The sequence below is a fragment of the Numenius arquata genome, chromosome 1 (assembly GCF_964106895.1).
Source record: "Numenius arquata chromosome 1, bNumArq3.hap1.1, whole genome shotgun sequence".
NCBI lineage: Eukaryota > Metazoa > Chordata > Aves > Charadriiformes > Scolopacidae > Numenius > Numenius arquata.
The window spans coordinates 123,830,817-123,854,586 of record NC_133576.1 but is presented as its reverse complement, the minus strand read 5'-3'; the positions used below and the strand labels follow the sequence as shown (position 1 = coordinate 123,854,586).

Sequence of the window (23,770 nt, the reverse complement as noted above, 5' to 3'; positions counted from 1 at the left end):
GACATCCAATCAGCACTTTTAATTAACCTGTGTCATAACTGTCCAAAACACTTTGATTTATAGGCTGAAAAAACCCTCTCTGTGTTTTAAAAGGGATAAAACTCAAAAGGTACATTGTCAGCATGAGAGATGAGGAACCGAATCAGCAACACCTATTAATCCAAGCCTTCACATCAATGAAGATCTACTTTTTGTGATTGAGCGAACACCACTAGAAGAGTACATGTATTAGAAGACTTGAAATTTCAGGAAGAGAGTAGCAGCATGTAAACTATCCCCAACAGGTAACTACCCCACATATCCAAAACTGAAATGTTCCAAGAGTCAGAATTTTCTACAAAATTCTACAAAAAGAGACAACTCCCACTGAAGGAAACAGGAAGACAGGTGATACTCTGTCTCACACAGAAGCTTAGGAGTCAAGAGTCAGCTTAAAAGAATTTGGAAATAAATAAGTCAATAAGCAGATGTTATGTGGTTTTCCAGGCCTAAATAACCTCCATTTTACTAATAAATCAGCTCAGTAATTGTATTGGCTAAGAAATAAAATTAAAATGTCGAAAGAAGATGCACAATTGGGTTTAACTACTAGAACAGAAAACACATGCAAAAGAAAGTATCAGCTAAATAGTCTCTAATTTTAGTTTTCTTCTGTGAGAAAAGGAAAAATTATCTTTTCTATCATAATAATTTAATTATTTAAACTTGAATAAGCCAAAAGCTTCCATACGCAATGTAGTTTCCCAAAATTTGCAGCTCTGTACAGTTACAATTAGCATTGCACTTACTACACGTGGTAACCAAAAGCTAAAAGGTACAGGGTTTGTACTTGCAATTAAAAAATAATAATAATAATAATAATAGACTGTAAAGGAGTAGTTGCTTCTTTTAAGACAACAATAACAAGGCCGTGGTATCACTAACTTCTACTCAAGAATTACATGCTCTGCTAGGTCTGGCTGGGATGGAGTTCATGCTCTTCCCAGCAGCCCGTATGGTGCTGTGCTCTGGACTTAACTGGTGACTACAACAGTGCTGGTAACACACCAGTGCTCTGGCTGCTGCTGAACAGGGCTTACACTGCCCCAAGGTGTTCTCCATTTCTCCCCCTGCACCCCCAGCAAACAGGCTGAAGGAAAGCATTCACAGTAATAACCACACTACTCATGCCACTGGAAGAACCAGCAAGCTGGTAACACTGGAGAACAGGTGGCCTCGAGTAGAGCAAAAGCTCAGTTGTCTACAACTTACCTTTCTGACCACCTCTCCTTACTACTCTCTGTTGTCTTTCACTAAAGCGAGTCAGGCAAACTGAAATTCCTACCACTTATTAGTTTGCGTTTCCCTTCCCACTCCTATTTACCTTTCTACTTTCCCACAGAAAATGCATTTTTCTAATCAATCCCTTCTAATATTTTTCATATGCTACTACTTCAGCATATGGGTTCATCTCACAGGTGACAAACCTATCGCTGCTGTATTAATTATTTCAGTTTTCAGTCAGCGTTTTCTAACATTTCAAGTTTGTCTTTTATAAACTCAGGAACAATTAAGATATTGTTTTGCAGGTTTTTTGCTTATGAAGCAAATTTCACTGCATTGTGAACTAACATTAGAAAGAAGCAGAAAATAATCTATCGTTAGCAGTTCTCAAATATGCTGAGGAGACAGGACAAGTAGGGGTGTTCATTACTTTTACAGTGGTCCGTTGTAGCTGCCCCTAGCTGGGAGGCAAGCCTCCTCCTAACTAAAGGGATCTGATATGATCAGATCTGATACTATCACAAAGAAGGAAGAGCTTCCAGTATACTTTGCCATGAAAAATACAGCAAATAAAAGACAAGTAAAGATGTTTGTAAAATACCCAGAGCATGATGTTTTACTGTCGTTTTGTTTCATCTCGGTGATATCACTTGGGTATTCCTGTTGCGACTTCTCTTTTTCATCACTTGGAGTTCTTTCCCAACTATTGTCATCAATTTTTTCCCTTGTACCTGATGATTTTTGATCAGACATGAATTTCTCATGGTTATCTTTTGTGTGTGTTTTGGTCCATGGCACAGTATCCTCACTAGGTTTTTGGAAACGGCTGCTCAAAGAGCCATGAGCCGGCAGTTTGGAAGAGGACTGCTGTGAATTGTAGTCTCTAGATGCACTGTAAGATGATACATCATCTTCAGAGGGCTTCAGAAATTTGTGTTTTATGTTGCTTAGAGATGAACTCTTTTCCTGACTTCGTTTTTCATCGGAGTGTTTTTCTGCTTTGGAGCTGTAGCCTCTCAATACTGAGTCCGTGCTACTGTGTCCACATTCTTGGTCTTCTCTTGACATATCTCGTTTGTAACCTTTGTCTTCTTGCGCCCATCCCTTGCCGCTGTATTTCTCCCTAGTATAGCTCCCAAACGTGCTTCTGTTTCTGTCATGTTCATCTCGTGTGTCCTTTTTCGTATACTGTTCTTTCTTCTCTTTCTCACTTTCTGAATAGTCAGTTTTCTTCCATCTTCCACTTCTATAATAATTTTCCTTTCTGGATGCAACTTTTTCAGCTTCTTCTAATCGTGACTGAAATACCTCCATGGACTATAAAACAGAATAAAAAAAGTCATACTGCTTGTAAGATCCTGGGGTATTGTGAAGCTCTCTACAAAGTATTACAAGAAAGGCACCATTCTGTGAGTCACTGCGCAAAGGGCAAGGCACAAGCCATGGAGTGGACCGGAAGACCAGTACGAGAAAGGAAATTTATAGCCTCACATCTAAGATGCTCTGTTGGGAAGACTTTCTCATTCCTCTCTTGGACAATTTCTAACTTTCATCCTGTGGCTCTAAAGTAAAGTGCTAAAGCACTTCTGGAAACAGAGACCAGAGCCTCACAACTGTCTCTTCCTGGCAACTGGGAGATTAGGGGCTTGAGCCAGGGAGAGAGGCTTCCCCTTTCTCACTCATGAGCTTTGCATTTATGCTCACCAGATGCTCAGCTTCTATAGAACCAATGGACATTCCCACTAAACCATTGTACAGGCTAGTTAAACTCTTAAAAATACAGAAGTGGGGGTTCAAAATATTGAGCTTGAAACGGGCTTTGAATCTCCTGTCTCTGGCTTTCTGGACAAATACTCTATCCATTAGGCAATCATGCAAAAGGTGGACTGTTCCTCTTCTCTCTTTCTAGCTGAATTAAAAGCCACCAATTACTTTGTTTTTTTTTCCTCAAAACATCATATACTGAAGCAAATCAGGCAGGGATATCTTTGAATCACTATCCTGCAGTCAGAGTGGTTCATGCTGTTTTAATTCTAGTTTCTTGATAAAGATTATTAAAAATAATATTCTTTCCAATCACTGACATTGAATGATTTCTATCAGCATTGACCATGTTGGTTTCATCACTCAGGAGTGACTACAATTCAGTTCAAAAACAACAGTATGAAGTCATGCTGTCTTTAACCGAGATTTCCACAACCAAACCAACCTAATCAAAAACTCACAGAAAACTCAAAAGTAACACTATGGCCAAGATTTAACACCCCACACCTTTAACCAGTGCTTTTAAAAACAATAATATAATATGTAGGGGGGACAGGCTTTAAAGAGTTAATATTGTTATGGCAGATTTTTATTAAAAATGAATTTTGAAGACTTTTAAACCCTTCAGAAGCAAGCAGCTTTCTCAGTATAACTGGACTGAGCACATCACAAGTGGCCAGAAGATTTATACTTGGTAAAATTTGACACAGCTCTCCAAATTATCTTGGCATTATTATTACCCTCAACGTGCATTATTATCTGCTATGCGCAGAAGAACGAAATATATTTTCTAGTACAGATCATAATTTTGGAAGAACTCAGGTATTTTGTAACTGGGATCACTGAATTTCACTGAATTTTTTAGAGTTGGAAGGGACCATAAAGATCATCTAGTCCAACTCCCCTGCCGAAGCAGGATTGCCCAGAGCATGTCAGAGCATGTTACTCAGGACTGCACCCAGGCAGGTCTTGAAAATCTCCAAAGAAGGGGACTCCACAACCTCCCTGGGCAGCCTGTTCCAGGGCTCTGTCACCCTCACCGTAAAGAAGTTTCTTCTCATATTTGAGTGGAACCTCCTATGTTCCAGCTTGTGCCCGTTGCCCCTCGTCCTCTCACTGGCAACCACTGAAAAGAGTCTGGCTCCCTCCTCCTTCAACTCACCCTTCAGATACTTATAAGCATTGATAAGGTCTCCCCTCAGCCTTCTCTTCTCCAGGCTAAAGAGTCCCAGCTCTCTCAGCCTTTCTGCATCACTTGATGCAGAAGATAAGTATCTTATATTTGCTATAGGATCCCATATATTAGAAAATATTTAACAAAAAGATATAAAAGACTGGGTAGCTTTAAACTCTTCATCGCTTGAGAGAAGCTTCAGAGGCTGTTTTTTTCCTGCTTCCTTCCTTATGACTTACACTACATATTTTGTGCCTTTACATGAAAGTAACCTTTTCCAAGGATCTAATAGTATGGAAGAAAAAAAAAAAAAGTAATTGAAGATCCTTACCCCATATCTCTCAGCTACAATTTCCTCAAGATTTCGTTTCTCTCTCTCAGCCTGCTCCTTCATCCTTTGGTATGACTTTCGTAACCAACTTAATCCAGCATCTTCTACCACCGTAACTAAAGTAGAAAACAATGAGAGGTCATAGTTTTATATCTCAGTAGTTATTCCTATGTAACATTACTCTGTACATGACATTAAATCTTCACCTAAACTTAATGTAAAAATTGAAGGGATGCAAAATAAAAATAGAAAGAATATAATAATATAAATACATGTTTTTATAAGTTAATCCTGGATATACGTCAGTAATAGCACTCATTTAATTAAGCTTCTCCATTTTATCATAGAACACAACAAGCAGTTTCCAAGACAGGAGTGGCATATGAGAAGTTGTGGGGTTTTTTTATGAAATTAAAGAACCTCTTATTGTTTCCACTTTCTGCGTCCAGCCTTTGGCATACTCCTTACATAGAAGCAAGTGCATTCTCCTTCTCAGAAAATTAATGAGTAACCCATTGCTTTCCATTTGAGAAGCTAGCAGAGGTCTTAACATTCAGGACACATACTCACTGATGCCTGTCACCTCTTACAGCTCGCTGATTGATCTCTGTGACTCCTGAAAGTGGGCATGAGGCTAATGGTTTGCAGGACAGACTGTCCACAGGGAAAGGTTCCCAAAGAGAAAAGCCAGGGACCCTGCTATTCCCTGCTGACAGAATACAAGGACCCTTCTTATCACATAATAAATGTTTCATGACATTATGAAAAACATTTTTCTAACTGTTCTTGCAGGAAATAGGCAGGATAACCCTGGGGTAAGGAAAGAAGGGAAAAGGTTACAGAAATAATATCTTTCACAAACTGCATCTGTAATGTACTTTATTTTAATGTGACTCAGACTTCTGTGGTTGAATATTTTAAAACTATAATTTGTGTAATGGAATGAAAGAAAGCAAATGAGATGACAACAATTTATCTTGTCTTGGTTAAATCATGCTTTCCTCTAATTAGTTCAAAATGGAGAACTTCTGTAAAGATATTGAAGGTCAAACCACTCAAGATTAAAAAACAGTGAAGAGAAATTCTACAAAGCAACATGCTATGATATTAACCCAATGTTCACTAGTGAATTTTCGTCCAATTTTTACTTTATTATATGTTATTCATAATCTCTTTACATCAACATTAGTATTAACGTGTTACCAACACATAGACTAGAGACTGGAGAGAGAAAATTATTACTAAAAGTTGCTGTTTACCTTTCTTAACTGAAGCTGCTTCACCCTTTTCTGGTGGCAAACCTGTACCACCATCTTTCCAATAGGGATTGAGTTCTCTCTCAGACAGCATCGCCTAAAACAGAAATAATTTTTATGTGTGCATAGCATATGGTTTGTATTTTCTTGAAGATTTGATAAATTTTGTGAGATTTGCGTGGGAATAGAACAGCTTACTCATAACTGATGCTATCTAAAGACAGGTAGAAATAAACATTCCATCCTGAGTCAAAGCTCTCCAAAGCGCGCTTAGTTGGCATCCTTATTACACAGAAGCAGTTTTACTGTTTGACTTCATTGCCTGTGTAGCAGTAATATGCACTTGCATCTCAAGCCCTGCTGTTATGGGGGCTCTTAAGTTTACCTCAAGTTACTGCTTATTACCCTCAAACTAGATCGCTTACTGTGATTCTGTCTACTGACTTCTCTGGAAGCAGGCAATGAAGTCCCCTGGAGAAAAGGGCTGATTAGGCATTCCTGAACTTATAGAATTTCGAATTTGTCTATATTATATCATCAACTCATCACCACCACTGGCATGCTGTTTTACACATTGGTTTGGGCATCAAAGAAAGGACAGACATTCTGGTGCAGAAAACACAAAAGTATAAAACTGCATGGAGAGAAAGTGGTTTGGTGGGAGAGTCTATAAAAATTGTATTCTTCTAGGATCAAGAATACATATAAATGATCATTAATCATAGAATACATGCCGATATTCTGGTGATTTAAGATCTTCACATTAAAGGGTTCTTCAACAGCTCAGAAAAAATGTTCAGCAAAAAGTTATGTGGGGAAAAAAACAAAAATGGTTAATCCCTTCTCAAAAGACAATAACGAAGCGCTGCATACTACACAAGAACAGCGCTCCAGGTTAATCTGGTTCTGAGCCACAACACAACTAACTGGAAAACCTAACAGCTACAAATGGCCTACTGTGAGATATGAGGACAAGTAAATATTAGATAGTGATCAACAACTATGTTTTCAGATCAGACTACATTGCATTTAAGGAGCTGAATGAACAAATGAAGTAGCCAGCAACTGTATGTAAACAGAACTAATTCAATGACAGCAACCCCTTCCCCAGCCAGACCCCAATCCACCCAACGTGCTCATGCACAACTGTAGCATGAAAGGCACAGCAACTGCTTTGAATTCTTCTTCAGGAAAAGACAAGCCACAGCACCCTATGCTTTAAGACAGAAACTTAGGAAGGCTTTTATCAGACAAAACAATGTGCTCCCTTCACGCACACCATGGGGAAGAAGGCCAGACTGTCATTGTTATTAAGTAAAACATCTCAGAAGCACTTCAAATACCACAGAACTTAGTACTAACAAAACTGGCTTTATCCATACTTAGAAGATAGTTTAAAGGCTTTTCTCCACAAGAACCCTTCCCATCCCAAACAGAACAAATAACTGATTAATTTAATTAAAATCACTATCATGTAACACATCAGGCATTAGTTTAAAAACTATACAAAGACTTATGTATTTGAACCAATTCATTTGTTCGTTCATCACACAAAATTTAGAAAGATGCAGAAAAAGGTTGATGTACTAATTCCTCCTACCTGCTCAATTTCTTGAGCTTTCTGTCGTTCCAATATTTTTTCTTTGTGTCTTTCACCTTTGACAGCTGCTGCTGACGTGGTTTTCAATGACATGAAGTCTAAATTCATCCATTCTTCTCTCTTTAAAATAAACACAAAGAATCAGTGTTCATGCTTCCAACAACAACATAGCTTAGGTACAAATCAAACCAGTGCACCTACTGACGAATATTACTTACTATAAAAAGTATAGGTTTTACGAACACATATGAAATACTTCAATGAAAAGCAAGTATGATTTGAAGAACCCCAATCTTTCAAGTTTTTAGTACTCACACAAATAAATTTCATAAATACCTTTCTGTAATTTGAAATACCTCTTCACAATATATTTAAGACACTAGTAAACATGCAAACCGTCTGGACTGCTTATTATTCACTTAAAAGAACATTGTACATCTAGACAAATTCCTTTTCATCTGGCTAATTCTGACTTCATGGCCTCCTACATCTCTTTTAGTGTATACAAAATCCACAATCTAACTGAACAGAGTTCATACCTCTGATATCCAAGCACTAGCTGCACCCTCAAATTAAACAGTTACACATCTAAATTCTGTGTGCTGTACCCACAACAACAGGGCACATAAAAAACCTAAGCCAGGCCAAGGACATTTTACAAATGAGGACTACTCTTTAAAGAAAAGCAGCACGTAAAAAGCCTCAATATACCTAGTACCTTTATATATACAAAGCCTGAAGCCTCAAAAGAAAGCGGTGACATACACACTATAAACAACTACTCTGAAAAAAAAAAAAAGCACTTGGAACATTTCTGGGGATAGTATACAACCAAAATGACAAGATTTCACCTAGTTTGAAACATATCCTTGTAGAACAGTCTTCATATCTTCAGTAGGGTTCAAGTCCGAGTTGTCAGTCTGAAGACATGCTATATGTCACACTTTCTCTGTTATTTAAAAATTACACGAGGCAACACATCAGAGAGTTTCAGAGGTGAAACACAACATTCCACTTCTCAGATCTTCTCCAAGAAAGAGAAGGAACTGAAAAATAATCTATCTTCAAGTGATTCGACAGTATCTATGGCCACACCAGCAAGCAACATGGAAGTGGGATGTGCGTGGGACCTCGGGAGAAGTGGATGTGCATGGGACCTCTAGAGGTCATCTGGTCCAAACCCCCTGCTCAAGCAGAGCCACCTAGAGCCAGTTGCCCAGGACCTGATCCAGACAGCTTGTAAATATATCCAAGGATGGAGATTCCTCGACCTCTGCAAGTAACCTGTGCCAGTGCCTGGTCACCCTCACAGTAAAACACTGTTTCCTGATGTTCAGACAGAAACTCCTGTGTTTCCATCTGCACCCACTGTCTCTGGTCCTGTCATGAGGCATCACTGAAAAGCGCCTGACTGTCTTCTATACAGGTTTCAGCTCTGCAGGTTTGGGGATTTTTTTTTTAATTTTTTTTTTGTCCTTTGTTTTGCTTTTTTTTTAAGTAAGCACTCTGGACTAGTCCAAGACTGGTCCCATGGAGCACCTTAGCTGCACTTTGAGAACATACATTCTAACTTGGTTTAATCCAACAGGAAATGGACTTACATGCACCAAGACTTCTCCATAATGTGAACCAAAATACAAAAAATAGGGATGACCAGGTAATTCCTTTCAAAAACACACTCTTTATCCAAAATAGACAAGCCCAGGGTGCACATTATACAATAAATACTTGGAAAAAAATGGTTTTGTAGTATAAATTATCATGACATACATAAGGATTTCTATTTCATTACTTTACACTTTTCCAAGAAGACAGATATGATTCAGAGATCCTTTTTATTTCTCTTAACAAGATGTACAAATTCAGAATGAGAAACAGGGACTTTTTTCACGAGCGGAATTAGACACTAAATTAAAAATCATCATTTTCACACAACTGAGGATGTTGTGATATGTGACTACGTTTATGGTACTGAAATCAGAGCAGTTCATTTCAGAATGACTCAATTTTCCAGAACAGACACTGCTTACTGGGCACAGAATTCACCTAGGAAGATTGAAAGAGGCATTGATTCCATAAATATTGTTACTGCGAAGTTCTACACCTCTCCTCCTTATCTGTTTAAGCACCACAGAAGCAAAAACTCATTCAACTGTAGAACAGCCACCAAAATTATGCGGAAAAAAATACTATGTCTAGTCAAGATCTTTAAGTTGACCACTTCAAGAAAATCAAGCTAAGTTGCTAGAGCCTCAAAACATGATAAAAGGAATTGGTGCTAGACAACTTCAAGCATAGTGCCTTAGAATCATAGAAGCATAGAATCATCCAGGTTGGAAGAGACCCTTGGGATCATCGAGTCCAACCATCTACCCTACACTACAAAGTTCTTCCCTATATTATATCCCCCAACACCACATCTAAACGTCTCTTAAACACATCCAGGGATGGTGACTCAACCACCTCCCTGGGCAGCCTATTCCAATGCCCGACCACTCTTTCTGTGAAAAATTCTTTCCTAATGTTCAGTCTAAACCTACCCTGTTGGAGCTTGAAGCCATTCCCTCTCGTTCTGTCATTAATTACCTGTGCGAAGAGACCAGCACCAACCTCTCTACAGTGTCCTTTCAAGTAGTTGTAGAGAGTGATGAGGTCTCCCCTCAGCCTCCTCTTCCTCATACTAAACAGTCCCATAAGTTGTAGTACTTGTTAAGTACTTAGTACTTAAGTAGTACTAAGTACTTAAGTACTAAGTACTTAAGTAGTTAGTACTTAACTAACTTACTTAGTACTAAGTACTTAGTACTTGTTAAGTACTAAGCAACTACTAGGTAGAGAAGTCTTCCAATGAATGAAATGTAACATTTGCCTAGCTAAGCAAAGACATTTGTCTGTAAAATAGGTTTTGTTGAACACATTGCAAAAGAGTTGTCAAGAAACCTAAGCACGTTTCACATGCTGAATTTATTTCTGGAGTAGTTATCAGACTGCTTACCTGCAAGGAGGGTTCTTTCACAGCATCTGATTGCTTGTTGACCTTCCAAGCCTTTTCTGTGTTATTGGACAGTGACGCATTTGACTCAACCCATTCAACTGAAGAATCCTAAAAAGAGTTTAGTGTAAAGAAAAATAATAACAGTGTAACATAGTATTATATGTTGATAAAATGCAATACTTACCAAGTATATTGACAATCAAAACTGATGTCGATTAGCATTACTAACATAGCACTATTTAGTATTTTAAAATACTGATAATAAAAATACAATATTGATATTCCCATAGGAGATTGTTCCTTCATGATCAAAATATTCCATCATACTTCATGATCACATCACAGTATGTAACACTAGTTCACCCTGGCAGTTTATTAGCACAACGCTACTGAAGTTAAAAACTGCCAGAATAAAACCAAAACCAACTGACTTTATGGCATTACAAAAAAAAAATTAAAAAAAAAAAAAAATCTAAATTCATTACTAAGTTCTACATTAAAAAAGTAAAATCAGTAACACTAAAATGTAAAACACTGTATATGCTATCTCCTCCTATTTTCATATCCAACTTTCTATACTTGCGCTTGCAAACAGTGTACTCAGATATTACACTTGAAGCAAATAGAATGCTATTGAACAGAGTTTCTTTGCTATTTACATGAACCTGTCATGGGAATAAAAGACTTTGGATCGAAAGTATCAGCCAGGACAGTGCTTTATCCTGGACTCACTGAAGTGATCTGAGGGGTTTTGATGACTCCCACGGGAAATGTGGGACATCTGTGCCTTAGGTTACTTACCACACTGAAAAGCATAGTTAACCTCTGATATCAGCCCCTGGAAACTAAATCACATGATACTGCATGTTCCTTCACTCAATAAAAGAGACTCTCTGAAAAGAAAAGAATCACTTTGCTAAATCAAAATTGCTATCTGACTTACAGCAAAATGCTGGGAGGATGTTTTACACAACAGGATGAGAAAGCAGCACCCAGATTTCTAATGCATTCTCTGTAGTGTTTTGCCAGAGCGCCCCTCAACATGAGGGCATCTACAAATTCACAAGTCTGAGCCTTCCTTCAGACCCATGTACAACTCCCATGTTGCTGCGAGCTTCCATGGTTGAACATCCGTGGAAAAAGTCAGTAGTAACTCATGCTTGAAATCAAAGTCAAGTATTTGCAATTTCAGACATATCATTCTATGACACACCACTGACTACAGGGAACCTACGAATTTTTCCACTCTATCCGAGAATGAGGATTTTTTTTCAATTTCCCTCTGCTGAAAAACTATAAATCCCTTAGTTCTTAATGAGTGAATTCAATATTATAAAATTTACAAGTGCTCACATACCAGTATCTTTTAAATGGATTAAATACTCAGGTATATTAAAAAGACAAACTTTGCCACAGTTCTTCCCAACAGAAAATGATAAGAACGAGTCTCAACTTTACAAACCATGTGTAGTCACACAGACTGAAATGGTGTAGGTTTTAAAAATGCCATTTGAAGAATTTTAAATTTTCTTACTTACCGAAGAACTATCAAGTAAGTCATCCTTCTTTTCAGATTTTTCTTTCTTATTTTTCTTCTTTTCTTTCTTAGCTTTTTTTGAATGTTTATCCTTTTTCTTTTTTTTATGCACAGAATGTTCCTAGAAGTCAATGTTTGTAAATGAGACCCACCAAAACAAATCATCCACATACAAGAAAAACAGTCACAACCTACGTACCAAACCACATTGAAAAAGGTAAAACACACACAGCTGGACGTAGCTACATTTTACTTCTACTACCCTCTCTCTTTTCTACTGGGGTGAGGTGGGGAGGGCAAGCCTGATATCTATAATTGACTTTTCTTCCCCCTCTTAATATCTTTTTCACTGGAACTAAGGCACTATAACTATACCCAGAGTATCTTCTACACTACCTTTATTTCAGTCAAACCTATTTCCTTGAGAATCACTCCATCATCAATACATAGCTGTCCTTTGTTGAAATATCTGCACAGATTTCTACCCTAATACTAAAGGACGTGATATTGAGAGGTTCCATTAAGGCTTCTCCTGTAAAAGACCACAAACAGCATGGCTACAAAGCCCTGGATCCTCCAGATTTCTTCCCATAGGACTGTTCTTGCTAGGCAGCACTTGCTCTTTTGCATTTGTTAGAAAGTATAGCTGGAATTGAATGAAAGAAAATTTTCCTCTTTGTGAGTAAAAGATTATTTCCACAAAAAAAAGCTAATATTGAACCATAAAGAATTCAGAAATTGGGAGGTTTTTAAAGATCATCTTAAAGCCCCCAAAGCCTTCTGTTCATACGAACATGCTGTAAAGATAACAACACAATTCAATGATTTACAGTTTCACCACCTTTTCCAGTTGTTCCACACGTTCGTTCACATCAGCAAGCATCCACGTATCTTCACCTCGTAGATGCTTTAGCAGCTTCTGCCTCTGCTCCTTCTCATAACTAATTTTGGCCTAAGACAAACAGAGAAGAAAAATAACCAGACAGAGATCAGTAGCATTTACTTACAGACAGACCTTTGTAAGCCACACAATATTGAGAACTGTTTTTGATAACTTTGCCTTTTAGAGGACTGCAATAAAAATATTTTTGGGTTACGTGTCAAAGGAGAAATCAGGCTAAAACATATTATGCACCCTTCCCCCTCAAGCTAGAGCTTGTAGTTCCTCTAGCACCAATTTCCTCCCAGCATCCTAAATAAGTGACACGAAGACATTCAACTTCTGTTCTTCATTCTAATAATTCTTCTGTTTTTACAACCTTCACGAACAGCATATGATATAGTGGACTTCTGATTTTCTATTTCAAAGAATTCTCTGGGCAATTACACCATTGCAAAGCGCAGCTCCCTATCCATTAATATGAGAAGTTTGCAAGCCTATCTTTGTGCACATTCAGCTTTGGAAATATCTCAGCCAAGCACAAAACTTGGAACTGCACAAGTCCATGCTCTCAAGGAGTACACAAATATATAAGGGTTAGCATTTCTGGCTGCAGAATGTTCTTTCCTTTCTGGTTATAGAGATAAAACTAGAAATACTTCTACTACTACTTCAGAAAGAATAATAATCATTGCAGACTGTTTCAATTCCTGAAAAGGATTTCTATAAACCACATCAATAAAATAACAACCTTTTCAGCTTCTGAAGATCCCTCTATTACTTTCAGCAGAAACATGACTTTCACAAACAAGTTTATTTTAACTTGCCATTAGAGAACTTTTTATCCCAAAGTGCAATATAACACCACACCTGATTAAAAAGGAGGAAAGTTACTTTAAGTTATTACAACCCTAATTTTGTGTGAGATAAGACTTGCAAGTTTGAGCTTCCTTCTGGGTTTTGTTTGTTTGCAGGTTTTTTATTTTACATAACTAAAGTCAAAGCAAAAACTAAAGGTAGAGTTTGGTTTTCACCCTGAAACACCGAGTTTTACCAGAAAGTGTTTTCAAACATATGCCAAGAGATCTCATACAAGGTTAAAAAGACCAATAGTTTAAGGAAATAAAAATCTCAGGAGATTAGACAACCAGTTGAAGTCTTTCTTCCTGGTCACCTATTAGCTCTCTGTAACAAACTCTAGATACAAGCCTGTGCCTGCACACGACAGTAAGCTCCCTACCCACGGGCCAGTTTCTCTGTCTTGATACAGAGAAGAAAGAAACCTGCAGCTTTTGAATTGATTGAAAACAAGGCTTTTGAAAACTGGAGGATAACCTGTATGACCAGTACACCATAAGGGTTCAATAAACAGAAACACACGCTAAAAAAAAAAAGATTAAAAGTGTTTTTTTTAAAAAAAAGTTAACTCATAAGGTAGGAGTGCTATTGTATTTTTGAACATTGTTGTTAGCATTATTGAAAGTGGCAAAAAGAAAAAAAAATAAAAAAAATCAAAATACTACACACCTGTGCCCAAACAAAGCACCCTTTTAAGGCTTCATTGTCTACTTTCTTAAAAGCCCCAAGTGATAAACTTTCTAATGCACTTAAATGCAAGCAAAGCAAAGCAGCTACACAGATTTCTTAATTTTAAAAGAAGGGACTTTGCAAAACAAAAAAAAAAAGAAAAAATTGTCTAAGTGACACTGAATAAAGAGGCCAAGACTAGGACTTCCATCTCTAGAATGAAGTTGACAGTCTACAAAGATGATGCTACATCTTAAAATTGAAAAGGCAAGGATAAAGAAAGAACGAGTTAAGAGCAAGTTGAGATATTTATTCCAGTATCAAAACAGTTTTCAAGTTTATAAATAAACAAAACAACAAAAGAGTAAGCAGGACTATAATTCAGTGACAATGAAATAGTGGTTAAGCATAACATAAGGTCACCAAAACCACCCGGGACACCAAAAAATGCAGGTATGTTTCCTGCTACCTCTCCGTGATCCAGAGAGCTCTTTGGCTAACACTGCCCACCCTAAGACATTTATCCATCTGGCACGACACTCTTGAAAGTTCACAGGGAAATCACTGACTGGTATTTTCTGGTTTAGTCCATACAATGGCCCTTCTGTCTTAAAAATATTGATGTCACTAAAATAAACTAAGCATGCCACATTCATGGACAAGTAAAGGGTAATAACCCCAGCTATGCAACTCACAAAATGTCCACAAGCCACACATACACAAAACTTAAGCTTACAACTTGACAGAGGTGAAACAGTGGAGATAAAGGGAACTTGAATATAGTTCTAGATGGGAAAAACACAACAAAAACGGGCTCCAAACTTGTTTGCTCCACAAGTAAACATGAAACCTGTTGCCAAGATTTAGACTGGGGAAAGGACAGGCTTTCTACATACTTCATTTCACTTTTGGTTGAGGAAGACCTGCAGCTGGAGTCAACAGTTCCCTTCCACCCCTTTAGAAGCTCTTGGGCATATAAATCTATAAACACCTCAAATAAAGGCCAATCAAGATCAGCCTGTCAACATGTCTTTATTTAATACACTCTTTGCCTATCTAGGAAGATTTAGCCTCTTACCCTTCTCTATATTTTAAATTAATTTTATTTAAAATAGTAATTTCCTATTTCCTTTATGTTACCGAAGTTAAAAATATACATTGCAAAAACTAAGTTAACATTATAAATAAGGTACAAAAGGATCTTTTATACTTTTTATTAGATCTAAGAATAAACAGAAAAAATACACGCAAGTACTTAAGTAATTGAGATACATGATCCTAATAAAAGAGGTGGATCATCGTTTTGGTTGAAGTACACAAATACATATTCAGAACACAGAATGACTAGAAATCAAACTGCAGACTGCTCTCTCCTGAATACTAAATGAAACAGGGTTGGGCAAGATGAATCTGTAGTGGCAATACCACTAGACTGTTAAAAAGAGAGACAGACACAAAAACATCAGGTGAAATCTTGTTTCTTCTTAGACAAAGATACAAAATATAGAAGATTCTTAACAATATCCATATGTAAAACAATAAAACAGAAACTGCCTAGACATTTTAAAAGATGAAAGAAATTGTATTTTAACCTAAATTATCTTTTTAACATGAGACTAGGAAGTTAGCAGCAATACCCGCTGATCCTTTCCAGCTCTAAAAACTATCTAACTCCCTCTACCATCAAATTACAATATTCATTTTTATTGTTGGTGAATGGTTTCCCTGCACACATGCACACCCCCACTAATTTCAAGTGAGGGGGAAGAGGAAAATCTGTCTACATTGCTTTATTAGCTTCAAACCTTACCTTTCTATTCTACTTGTCTTTTATAATGATGCTGGGCTTATTAGCATCTACTGATTTTTCTTCCTTTTCTACATTTTATAATTAAGTCCCCTGTCAGACTTATCGTTCTATGCAACAAAGGCCAACTCTAATAGTTTCACATCTCCCAACCCACAGAGTCCAACCATTTAATTCACATTAAGGTTTCTTAATACTTTATGATACCACAAAAATATCCAACAATTTATCCTTTCCCCTTTACAGAGTATTTAACATTATGTACATCTTAGGTCACCACTGCAATATTTTTACATTTTTTTCTCCAAAAATACAGGATGCTACATTTCTGAAATACCTCTATTTCAAAGTAATGTATTAATTAAGCAAATGACTGTGCGTGCTACACAGGAACACAGAGGACCATTACAAGCAACAGCCTGTCAAGAAGGGCAAGCATCGTGTCACATTACGTACTTCTGCAACACTCTGATAAAGTTGCTCATAGTGTCCTTTGCAACAAGAAGGAGGTGAAATATAACGCTGGCAGAGCACTCTGAAAGGTCTGTTGGTAAGGTGCTATATGAACAATAATTACTTTAAAGCACTATGTTAGCAGTGTTTGCCAAACTTTGCTGTCTTTACCACAAGCAGGCCAAAGGGTCTTGGATTTCACAGCCCCATCTGAATAAGGAAGGAAATCAAGTTCAGAGAAAGTGCTTTCTGGTTTTCATTAGGCAGGTCATTAAGGCCAGCCTGCATCATTGCTGACAATCTGCTAAATGAAGAACAAATTTGCTCCAAACAACCAGTAATACACCGCAGACACAAACACCAAAAACTGTACAAGTTACACGGTGCCACCCCATAAGAAGCAGAAAAGACCAAAGACACTGCCAAAGGCCAAGGTCTAGGTCACACAGTAAATGGAGGTTGTTACATGACAGTCCCCCAAAGGTGTCCAGAAGGGATGGAGGGATGTCACCTGGGGACAGAAGCTAAAACCCTCCCCAGCCCACAGAAATTGACCAACACCCTTTCCTGACCCCTACTCTATTTACCATCTCAGCTCTCACCAAGGCCAGAGAAAATTTTCCACGCCAATACAGAGTCCATGCAATTTCCCGTCTTTAACTGTGGTCAACTTCTACTTCTTCAGATGACAGTCACCACTATTCAATAGCCAACTTCTCCATCCAAAACAAGAAAAATTCCATTTTTCTCCAGCAAGTGATCAGAAGAAACTCTACAGCACAACACCAGATCAATACAGCGCAACAAAAACATCCAACGCAGAGAGGAACAGCTAAGCTGCTCTAGTAGCTACTTGCCATTGAAGGGCAGGACCCCATTCCCGCACCTCTCCTCTCCACACTCCCACTCATGTGTTCCCACCACCTTCCCTGCACAGGCTTGTCTCTGCACTCCAGCCTCAGGGGAAGCCACTTCAAGGACCACTCTGACACAAAACAAATCCCACCAAGAGCAGACTGCAGCTTCCTGCAGATCAAGCTTCCAAGCTGCCCCTCTGGCAAGGTCATCATGGCTACCCATTAAAGCACAAGGAATGAGGCGGAAAATGTACACTTTGGGGAGGAAGGGCAAGAGAGGAAGAAGTGTGGAAAAATCTCCTTTCAGCAACAGCTTTCTGTTAGACAAGTTCAAATAATCAAGACCTAACACACTTCTTCAGACATCAACATAAGGCACCCACAATCTAAACAATGAGCTTTTACCTCTAATTTCAGGCCCACCTATCATACAAGCCATTCCACTCATTTATCAGTTCCAATATTCACTTATCAGAAAGGTTACTGTGGCCTGTCTTACCCTCACAGCTTCCATCACCCCAAAGTTCAGGGCTGGAGAGTCCTGATTACATGAGTGCCTACCTTCAGGGAACCTGAACATATCCTTCCTTGCAGTTCTGATGCTCTTATACTACCAATTCTCTATGTGAATAACGCACTTATTTTTGTGAATGCTTAGACTATTTTTCTACCCTCAATATTCTGATTTCTGTTACATCCATGAAGCTTTCCTCAGGAGGACAGCAGTGGAAGCACAAGGAAAGGCTTAGCTTCTACCCCAACTTGCCATATCACAACTGAGTCAAGAGCGCTGCCTGTAACTCCACCTACTCCAGACACAGCCGTGCCAGCTGGAAACGTCACTGCTCTCTGTCATTTTCACCTATCAAAAGGCACAAAGACACCTCACTGAAACAACCATCACTTAAACTATTATCACAAGAAGCTTAAATGATCATTACAGAACAGTGATTTAAAGAGCAGACTGCAGGAGATGTCGACCTTCTGTCAGAAATACCCGGGAGGCAGTAACTGTTTCTGCTGGTACAGCTTCAGACACACCACAAACAGATGCACGACTGTAGGTACTACTGCTAGGAAACCCTAGGCAGGTATTTCACATTAGTGTAGGGCCTCTCCACTCCTGTGCTGCAGCGAGCTCTAGAAGGTCTTGCAGAGTATAACAATGGAGGCATCTGTCTTCACCCCTCGCCTTCTAGAGTGACCTGTCTGTAAATCAAAGATGTTACCTGCAAAAATGCATACAGAGGGGCTGTGTCAGAAGTCTGAAAATCTTTTGTGAGAAGGAAGTATTCATTTCTCAGTGCTGTTACTCTCCTAATATCAATCAAAGATTTAAGTGAGTGTAATAATACTGACATGCTTATTTCCTCCAACAGAGAGAGTGAAGGATATAACACTTGATAATAGATGTAAAAGAACAAAAAGAAGGTGCTTAGTGTTACAGCACAGAAGCAACTTCCAACAAATAACAGCTCTATAACCTGTAACAGTGATATGTTTTGCTATTAATTTCTGTCTAAGGAGAAATTTCTGTAATTTTCCACTGAAAACTGAAGTGTAAAAACTACTGCCAAAGCTTTCCATCACCTTGGCAAATACTAATCACTGCAACAACCCAACAGTTAGGTTTTTATGAGGAAATATCTGATCGTACTTCACTGGGAAAACCTGCTGATTTCACAGCTTGTTTAGAGCTCAAATACAGTGAACTCAGTGATACTGTTACACATAGAGGGTTTTTAAATTTTAGGCTGTATTTTTATTGTCAAAGAAAATAAATCAGAAAACATAAATCAAAAATAAAGTTAGGGGTCTAAGTCAAAAGCATCAAACAAGATGTTTCCAAAAATAAGGGCCTGTGCATCTGTTTGGTTTTTTTTTATAGAAACCTAAATAAGTAAAACCAAATACGTAATTTCTTGTTTGTGCTGCGGACCTGATTCAAAGTATCATTTTATTTGCATTGTTTCAAGAACATATTTTATTTGTTTAGAACACCGAGTGAGGTCTTATTTACCTATGATCAACTTTTATTTTAAATCTATACGTACTGGTATCAAGATAAACTTGCAATCTATTGGTAATCCTTAGCAATTAAAAGACAGGATTTCTACATAAGCAATGGTCAAAACACATCCCCCTCAGAGACCAAAGAGTGAAAGACTGAAAGTCCATGAAAAAACACAGGTAGCAGAAGAGCAACCCTGAAGTACAGAAATATCCTGTCATAGCACAAATGCAGGAATAATTCAAGATTGAATTATTGCTGATTTTTTACCCCAAAAAATGTGTTTATGTCTAGCAAAAGTACACATCCCTGCACTTACCAAAACACCCATCAGATTATTTCCTCTTTCTAAACTTGCAAAGTGAAACAGCAGTGTCATGAACTATCGTGCTCATCAAAACAAGATGCTATTTCTGGAGCTTAATAACAATTTGCATGTCAACACTTAATTATTTGATTACTGATCATTATCATAAACATTACCAGCTGCTGGGTTTTACCAATGCAATTGGGAGGCCAGACTACACAAATAAAAGAATACGCTTCCAAAATTTGAAAGAGAGATCTCAATGGGTTGGGTGGTCTTTTGGTTCTTCAAAAGAAAAAAAAGTTCATAACCGGCAAAAAACATGAAACAGTAAATAAATTTTTAAAAATCAACAAGAAGCAACCTCCTCTGTTCAGCTTGTTTTAAAAGTAAAAGGTACTAATGAAATCCATTCTATTTCTACAACTGTTTCAAAATCTACCTCTTGATTTAACCTCTTGATTTTTGTGGATATCCAATCTGCAAGAGGAAGCAAATCCCAGATTCTTCTAGTGAGCTCAGTGATAAAGGGAGAATTACTTCTGAAGAGATAGTGATGGTCTCTCGGACTCCTTACTGTCCTACCAAGAAAAAGATGGTATCTGTGACCAGAACTGAAGAGCTCCCTTTCATCTTAGTCCTAACTACATACTCTATAGCACATAAGACAGACTAATAATTTTCAATATTTAATAACTAAAAGCTCCTCAAAGGCGAGTTAGTTGAACATCTCCTCTCATCTTTCCAGAAACAGAACTGCCAAAGTACAGTCATTTCTGTAAACTTCTCAGATTATTAGAACCAAAGATCTATGCAGTTTCCCGAGTGTCCTTCCCAAAAATAAATGCAGCAGCTTCCAAGATTGCAACCACCAAATAATTGTCTTGACTACGTTAGCTAGACATGAAATGTCCCTGTGCATCTCTTTTTTGCCTTCACAAGCAAGAAGGTCCAAATGCACCGAGATAAAGCCTTGCAGTAGTCTCCCCTCAGTTCTGTTCACAGTGTTCAATGCTGTATCTCTTGCTTCGAATTAACAGTATTTTAAAGATATTAACAAAAAAAAAGTAAAAATCATCCACAGATATGTGGAAAGAGGAAGTTATACCAAAAATTTTAAACAGCATCCTCACAGAACACTTTTATTTCACGTTAAACTGTTGATGCAAATAGAAGCAAATAAGAAAAGAAGAAAATTATTGTTATTTAACAACTACTGCAATAATGCCTGACACTGTAAAAAACTTTTACAATAAATAACCATTGATCAATGTTTTTCACTCAGGTTGGGAGCCTGTCACAAGTGGGGTCCCCCAGGATCAATACTGGGCCCCACACTGCTCAACATCTTCATGAATGATCTGGCTGATGCGACTGAAAGCACCCCCACCATGTTTGCTGATGACACCAAAGTGGGTGGTGGGGTGGACGCATCAGAAGGGCAAGACATCTTAGAGAGACATCAGCAGAGGCTGGAAGAGCAGGCTAGCAACAACTGTACAAAACATAACAAAGACAAGTGCAAAGTCCCGCATCTGGGACAGAACATCCCAAGAGCCCAGCGCAGGCTAGGACCTGCGTGGCTGGGGAGCAGCCTTGCTGGCTGGGGTCCTGGTGGCCAACAAACTGCCTGGTGGCCAGCAGTGCGCTGCTGCAGCAGCAAAGGCAAATCAGATCCTGGGCTGTAGCTGCAGGGGCATCACTAGCAGGGACAGAGATGTGATCATCCCATTCTACTCAGCACTTGTCAGGCCACACCTGGAGTACTGTGTCCAGTGCTGGTCCCCACAATTCAACAAGGACACAGACAGACTGCAGAGAATCCAAAGGAGGGCCACAAAGATGATCAAGGGGCTGAAGAACCTGCCCTATGAGAAAAGGTTGAAAGAGTTAGGTCTTTTCTCCCTGGAGAAGAGACATCTAAGGGGAAACCTCATCACAGTATTCCAGTGGGCACCTATAGAGAGGACAGAAGCTATCTCTTCACAAGGAGGGAGCCACACAGAGAGGACAAGGGGTCAAATTCCCATCACTGGAGATTTTCAAGACATGACTGAACAAAGCACTAAATAATCTCATCTAAGGTCCCTTTCACACAAAAGGTTGGACCAGGTGGCCTTTCAAGGTCCTTCCGACCAGGGCTGTTCCATGATTCCAAGAGAGAGGCATTGCCCCATATCGCTTGCTGTACAAGTGGCACCAGCTGAGAAGAAACGGTAAGGTAGGATAATGGTGTCCTACATAAGTTTTGCTTCCACTTAAAGAGTATTTTCTGAACATCCAAAAGGTTGAACTGAGCAAAGGAGCACTCTTAAATGTATACGGCAGTTCAAATAGAGAAAAAGACATCTTAACAACAACAAACTTTTGCAGGATTGTATCATTCACTAAGTTAAAGGAACTTCCCTTCAACTGCTTGTCAAAAAGGGGGAAGCACACGTGCAGCAGGATCACCCCACACTTGTCAAGTCACTGAAGGGAACTTCTGTTGCCTAGAAGTGGTTCCACACCTGTCCAAGGGAGACACCCGCACAATGTATTACCTGAAATCCTCTGTCTTCCTACTTTGCCTTGAGAAAAGACATCACTACTCTGTAAGCCTCAGGCTATTCAGGCCATTTTCTCATCACTTTTTTTTCTGAAAATATCTTTCCCCAGTAAGCTTTGGTTGCTGCTTACATTGGCCTCCTTCTCTCAAATGCCCATCATCACAATCTCACACTTTTTCCATACTTTGTCCTCCTCTTTCCATACAGCTACCCTCTACTCCTTCAAAACCAGTCATGTCATCTAACTGATGTGCCATTTACTACTTTATCATTCACTTTACCTACAAGTTACAGGAATAATCAGCAGCTTACTGCACAAGTACCAAACATGGCATATAGGCAGATTTTTAATAAAATGCATCAGGATTAGCACTGGTCTCCAAGTAAAAGCAACTCTACCAAAGCATCTGTGAGTGGGAACCTCCTAATTCCTGGCTAACACTACAGCAAGATGTAACCCCAGCAACATCCTGGCTTCATGAAAACAGGCTGTCCTGCTTTGGTTCAAGTTATTACCTATTCCATGAGCGTAGTGTTGTAATGGAGGAATACTGACTCCTACAGAAAGACAGGCCAGGAATACAAGAAGGAATTGCCTTTTATGTCTCATTTAAGGAAATGCTGAGAGTTGGGACAGTTTAGCCTAGAGAAGGCTGGGGAGTGGGGATGGTGTCATCTTATCAACATATACAAATATCTGAAGAGACGGTGTAAGAAAGACCAAGCCATGCTCTTTCCAATGGTGTAAGAACAAAATCACATAGTAAGTGAAATACCAAGCAGATTAACACCACTACAAGTGGCAAAACACATGAATTCGGGTGGCTGTCACTCAAAACTCAGTTCCCAGTCGCTTTCTGCTGCTCCCGGAACCGCAGCCCAGCTCCCCCCGGGGCAGAGGGAACTCTCCCCAGGCCGTCCCCCTCCTTCAGCTCCCGTGGCGGTCCTGCGGGCGGGAGGCCGCGGCCAGGGCCGCCCTCAGGAGCGCACCGACCCCGCGCAAGACGAGGCCTCCAGCACCCGGCCTGGGGGAGAGGAGGGGAGGGGAAGCGGCCCCCAGAAAAAGGCCCGGCCGGGCCGGGCCGGACCGGGCACCCCACCTGCGCCAGCAGCGCTTCCCGCTGCCGCTGCCGCTCCTCCTTGCGCGCCGCCAGGCTCCGCTCGCTCTCAAACGCGGACGCCATCGCCAGGCCCCACCGGAAACCGACAGCCGCGCATCAGCCGTACAGCAACCCCGCCGTACGGCGAGTTCCGCGGACTGTCGTAAACGGCGTACCTAGCAACAGCGGGCGGAACGGGTCGGAACGGGGGTGGTTCCTCCCTCTGGTGCCGTGGTCCCCCCAGCGACCTCCCCATCGGGAAGGGCCTCTCCGGCTCCTCTAGCACCCTCCCCGCCGGGCCGGGCCAGGGCCTTACAGGGTCCCCAGCGCCCTCGTACGGGGTGGGGCGGCAGGTCCCT

The 23,770-nt window shown here is 39.5% G+C and overlaps 1 protein-coding gene across 1 annotated transcript in view; it reads right to left on the bottom strand.

Annotated features, from left to right (window-relative positions):
* The window catches only part of CWF19L2 (CWF19 like cell cycle control factor 2), a 78,724-nt gene extending 55,172 nt beyond the window's left edge, over positions 1-23,552 (bottom strand). Inside the window, exons 1-8 of the mRNA XM_074158981.1 lie at positions 23,412-23,552; positions 12,762-12,872; positions 11,922-12,041; positions 10,384-10,491; positions 7,389-7,508; positions 5,792-5,885; positions 4,533-4,648; positions 1,865-2,580 (exon numbers count right to left, since the gene is read on the bottom strand). Of these exons, the coding sequence (XP_074015082.1) occupies positions 1,865-2,580; positions 4,533-4,648; positions 5,792-5,885; positions 7,389-7,508; positions 10,384-10,491; positions 11,922-12,041; positions 12,762-12,872; positions 23,412-23,495 (1,469 nt within the window). The 5' untranslated portion in view covers positions 23,496-23,552. The remainder of the gene's footprint in view (positions 1-1,864; positions 2,581-4,532; positions 4,649-5,791; positions 5,886-7,388; positions 7,509-10,383; positions 10,492-11,921; positions 12,042-12,761; positions 12,873-23,411) is intronic.
* Between the last annotated feature and the right edge of the window lie 218 nt (positions 23,553-23,770).